At 51.6% G+C, this 4974-nt stretch overlaps 3 protein-coding genes across 3 annotated transcripts; 2 read left to right on the top strand and 1 right to left on the bottom strand.

Moving 5' to 3' along the window:
• Positions 1-799: 799 nt before the first annotated feature.
• On the bottom strand, positions 800-1875 carry BO97DRAFT_409611 (uncharacterized protein). Its single transcript, XM_025696099.1, has 3 exons — positions 1600-1875; positions 1355-1513; positions 800-1146 (listed from the first exon to the last, which is right to left on the bottom strand). The coding sequence occupies exons 1-3, from the start codon at positions 1750-1752 to the stop codon at positions 1078-1080; spliced, it is 381 nt and encodes a 126-aa protein (XP_025545640.1). The 5' UTR covers positions 1753-1875; the 3' UTR covers positions 800-1077.
• A 561-nt stretch (positions 1876-2436) lies between these two features.
• BO97DRAFT_481874 (uncharacterized protein) lies at positions 2437-3136 on the top strand (the record flags this gene model as incomplete). The annotated part of the gene is made up of 2 exons (XM_025700842.1): positions 2437-2986; positions 3033-3136. The coding sequence occupies 2 exons, from the start codon at positions 2437-2439 to the stop codon at positions 3134-3136; spliced, it is 654 nt and encodes a 217-aa protein (XP_025545639.1).
• Positions 3137-3618: 482 nt separating this feature from the next.
• Positions 3619-4974, top strand: BO97DRAFT_449880 (uncharacterized protein; the record flags this gene model as incomplete). Its single annotated transcript, XM_025698885.1, has 1 exon — positions 3619-4974. One exon carries the CDS (start codon positions 3619-3621, stop codon positions 4723-4725), a length of 1107 nt encoding a protein of 368 aa, XP_025545638.1. The 3' UTR covers positions 4726-4974.

Below are 4974 nucleotides of genomic sequence, written 5' to 3'. Positions count from 1 at the left end.
CTGCAGACTATACACAAACTGGAGGATGAAAACCGGAAATTGATTGAAATCGCCGCCAAATTAGCATCGGCGTTCGACCGACAAGCAAGCATCGGAGTCGAAGTCGGAATGACGGCTCTCGTTTGGGATTTGCGAAGAAGTCAACGAGATCTGGCGTCAGAGAGAGAGATGGCCAGTGCGCAATGGCGGATCATTGAGGATCAGGCATACCGCATTGCAATGCAAGAACGGGAGATCGCTCAATTGAGGGGCAATTTTGTGCCTGGGAACTAGACAACAACCCAAGAGAGAAACTCTTGCCAGGTTGCCGAGCGACCGTTCCAATTCCATTAGAAACGAGGTACAGTACCTCTCAGATTACTCAGGCCTCTTTGGCTGATCCCTCTAAAAACGGCCACACTCTGGAAAATTGAAGCCTTGTTCTCTCGTATCTGCTCCGTAAGATTCGGAGTCGTTAGCAGAAGTAATAATCTGTTGACCGATTCAGAATGACTGTAATCCTTAGTAATTAGGCAACCACCATCATAGTAATTGGACGTGACCTACAGGGTACAATGGTCTCTGCTCAACAGTTCCGAACCATCCCGGTGGTCGATGAACCAAAGCCACTAAAGGCTACGCTCTGAATAAGCTAATCTTTGACTCGGATCTCTTCTTAGGTAGGTAGACATCGCATGAATATTGATACAGTATGGCTTTCAAATGCTCATTCTATTCGAAGAGAAAGAGGTGATCAACCAGGTGTTCTCTTGGCTAGTTGATGAAAGTACACAGGATCCTACCAGAACTATTGCGAGATCTCAAAATTGCAGTGTACAAACAGCCGCGAGCCTGGGCTCACGGATCATTGAGAGGGAAAGACAGACGCAAGGGCTGGAAACGTTGATGAAACCAGCACTCAGTCCCTGAGTACGCCAGCAAATGTGAGCTATAATATAAGACAAACTACCACGTCAAATGAGGTTTCATAAGTCGCTTCATAATTGGGAGGGAAGTTCCCGGGCCCAGCTCAGTGGACTGTCAATATGAACGTCACTTCGGTGGGGCTCGAAGCGAGGCTCCTTGTACCCAGTCAAGTCACACTTGAGGTTTTGTCGGCGGGGATTGGGCTTCAGCACAAATCCTACACGATGTCGTGGTCACGCTCTGGATTCCGTTAGCATCACTGGCTTGGAGGGAGCAAGGTCAATCAGGAGAAGCGGATAGTGCCCATCAACACGGGGAGAAAGTCAGATATAGTTCAGCGTTTCTCGACTTGGTGCCGCTGAATGGCCACAAGCCAATCTGGATCCTTCGTTGACGGACACAAGATGCCAGTCCCCGACTGAGCAGGAGAATTCTGAATCGGACAGACCTTGGGAGGGATATTCATCTGAGGCCCATTTTGGATCATAGTGAGCAGGCCAGGACTAGCCTGCGCAAAGTCTTCCACTTTGCTGCGAAGTTCAGGAGGCGCCTGGCGTAAGATGTAGTTGGCAAATGCAAAAGTGATCGCAGCAAATGACCAAATTTCCTGTCTCTCCTCATCAGTCTGATAGCCTAGTACATGGGTCGCCGATGTGACGTTATGCAGCTGGAAGTATGCAGCTGAAAACTCACATGCGATCTTTCGTGGTCTTTCCGTTTCGCAACATCAGTCTTCTGCTGTATCCTGGAAACCTTCCGCTTGTCTCGACAAGGAGCGCTTGTTTTGAGACTCCGGACGGAAGGCACACGCTTGGTGTCGACATTGTTACCCATCTTGAGTGGCATGTTGACCGACTATGAACCGTAATGAATGCGTCCAAAGGCATGAGAAGAGTCAATCCAATTGCTAGACAAGCGGCGAAAAGGCCGTCGAGGCTGTATTTAAAGAAGATATCTCTGAGCCAGGTGGGATTAGTGTTGCATCCCAAAGAAATAACCAAGATGGATGGCAGTTGAGAGCTCTCTACAAACCAGTGTGTAGACACAAAAAGTGGGTATGGGGCCGCCCTTAGTGCTTGATTCGGCAAATAGCGCGACGCCGGCGTCGCCACCATCATTTGCATGATGATTGAAACGATGCAACCCAACCAGATCAAGACAATGCAATCATAAGACCAGAGACTACCATCGAGACCAGGCTTGGTGTCTGTTCCACCAACCGAAACACATCATCACCTGATGAAGTGACCGGTACGAATCGGGACCAGGTGTTCAACATGCAACCATGCCACTAGCGCAGCACCCCGAGTCGCAGCATACAGAGTTCGACACTTATTATGTGGACAAGGCGTGGACAATGAAGGATCCGACATAAATGACACTCTCTTGCGCACTATTTGCACACAGTCACTACTGTCCTTCCTGGATCAATTCCTGGACCAATTCCTGGATCAATTCCCAGATCAATTTCTTGCGTTAAGTGCATCTCAATTGGCCCAATCGCCTACCTAAAACGGATCAGCCACTCAAATGGGGGCAAAGTGGAACAGATCAGAACTGGAGAAGCTGCGATCGTGGGTGGCAGAGCATGACAAGAAGGGTACCAAATGGTCGGAAAGAGAGAAGAGGTGGAAAAAAGAGCAGGGTACGCCAAGATCCGCCGCGGCAATCCGTGCGCAATTCCTTCGTTTGAGCCATGGTTGGATACCCAAGTGCATGATCGACCAAGCGCAGTCGTCGGAATCATGTGATCAGGCGCCGACTCCTCCTTCTCCACAATTTCGGCACAGGTGGTGGCAGCTTCGAAGAAAATGCGCCTCCTATCCCACCCGCTTGCCTCGCAAGCAGCGTCGGTACCGGGTAAATTTGTTTGGCAGTGTTATCAAGTCCTTCAGATCGACGGCGCGACGCAGTTCTTCGCCACCCGTATCCACACTAAGCCGGCATTCCACAACCCCACGAGTCGAGCACTCCACATCCCTTCCAGTCCAGCATCCTGTAGAAGGCACACCAAGAAGTTTGGAGAAAGTGCTTCCGCCTTGTGATGACGTGTCCAGATTACAGTCTTGCCTCGAATTCTGTAAGTGATGACGCCCAAAGAAAGCGATCTGCTATCACTAATACAGCTTCAGATGTGGCTTACCGACTGCATAACACATCGATGAAGGAGATAGCCGCAGCAATTCGCGGCGAACCTACCACTGGTGCTACGCTGATGCCCGGCTTGTGATGACACAGATTCAGATTTAGAATGTTCTTGTACTCTAATGCTGAGACCTGTTCGCATGGTCTATTCGGCTTCCCTGGTGAGATGGCAATTATAAAAAGCCGACGCTGGCATCCAGCTTAATAGGCTTTCTACAGTCCTGGGAAGGCTAAGAGTCTAGGTCGTATTGGTATAAAGCCGTATCTGCTTGGGCAATTAATTCACTGCATGCCCTTTTTATTACTCGCCCAATCGGATCCAAAGTACTTTGTCCAGGGGCTGTGCGTTGCGAGCCAGAACAAAATACGTAGGACCATCGGATTAGAGCGAACTCATGGCCCGAATTTCCTGATATCATCGGGCTGCGGAAAAGGAGACAAATTCTTCACAACGGCAGGCACCTACACGCGCCGATATAAGGGCCCGATCCACGCCGCTATTGTAATTGTTGCTCGTTTCGGATTAATCACTTTAGAAGCCTGCGAAGCTTACATCCTCTTTGCTCGATGGCACCGTGGTTATCACTCGAGAAGGAACTAGGAGGCTGGAACCTCGTTGACAGTCACGGCCTCCATCAAATTGTGGAAAAGATGGATCGACCTCGCGAACGGTATCCATCGGTGCAGCTTTTCGTGGGCGGAAAGACCAAGGCAGAGGCGCTCCGAGCGCTGTATCCCCACAACAGCTATGGGCGGTCGAGTCGATTCGGGCTGGCTCGAGTGCATCTATCTGAGCTTCCCGGACCGGATCCGATCGTCCTCATTGAGAGCAGTTTACAGTCTCACTCCGAGGTGCGGGCTCCACGAGCGACCGTCTTGCGCCAGCAACCTGTATGCCGAAGTCACGACTGTTCGCATGACGAGGTCCGCAATCTACTATACCAGCAGGTCTTATTGCCTATGGCTCACACCGTGTGTCTCTTCCTGAACGATCTCTCGAGCACAGACGATATCGAGGTGATACAGAAGCTTCTCGTAGCCTGGCAGGTACCTTCGAACGGAATAGATAAATGCCGAACGCCTCAACCGCATGTGATAGTAGTGTTGACGAAAGGGCCGGAGCGACAGGTGTCGGGCGAAAGCATAGCACGTCGCCTCTCGTCCGCTACTGTCCCTCACGTAGCCGCCGCGATATCCGTTGTCGACCTGCGTGATCGCGGCGAGTTATCACGAGCCAGCCGATTTCAGCCGCTCAAACACGCCGTGACCCGCCAACAAGAAGCAGCGCGCACGATACGAGCGGAGGCCCGGCTTCTTTTCTCCGCCACTCATCTGGATGCACTAGCCCGGCAGTCCCTCAAACACGCGGCACGGAGGCCTACAACTCCACTCGATTACATTCAGGTGAGTCGACCTAGCCAGACGAAAGAAGTTTGCGCGGCACAGCATCTGCATAGCTTTTTAAAGCTTGCGGATAGTATACGCCTTGAACGGCAATACGTGGCGAGGTGTGTTGCGTCCGCGATGCTCATGAACGCGTACCCTCCTGGAATGCACGGTAAGCCAACAGGACACCCAAGAAGCAGAGCTCAACAACAAATCCGATACATCGAAGCATTAACACGGAACAGGATTCGATCCTATCAGCATGTTTCGCACATTGTACGCGAATGATTGTAGAACCGCATGTCTAACCTGGCCGCCATCACCGGCAAACGCTTTCCGTCAGGCTGTCGAGCGCGAGTTCGCGGTGCTGTTCGCCGCACTCCAACAAGCACCAGGGTCGGCTAAACTCCGGGCCAGCGTTCTCCGCCAAGCTGCCTCCACCTGGTGCACGGTGAAGCCCAGCGATATCTGTCTCTTCTGTTTGCGGCAACCACCGGTGCACGTGCTACCCTGCGGCCATGCGATCTGTGACACTTG

The sequence above is a fragment of the Aspergillus homomorphus genome (assembly GCF_003184865.1).
Source record: "Aspergillus homomorphus CBS 101889 unplaced genomic scaffold BO97scaffold_128, whole genome shotgun sequence".
Classification (NCBI taxonomy): domain Eukaryota; kingdom Fungi; phylum Ascomycota; class Eurotiomycetes; order Eurotiales; family Aspergillaceae; genus Aspergillus; species Aspergillus homomorphus.
Note: the sequence above shows the minus strand (reverse complement) of the source record. Positions and strands in the feature narration are given on the sequence as shown.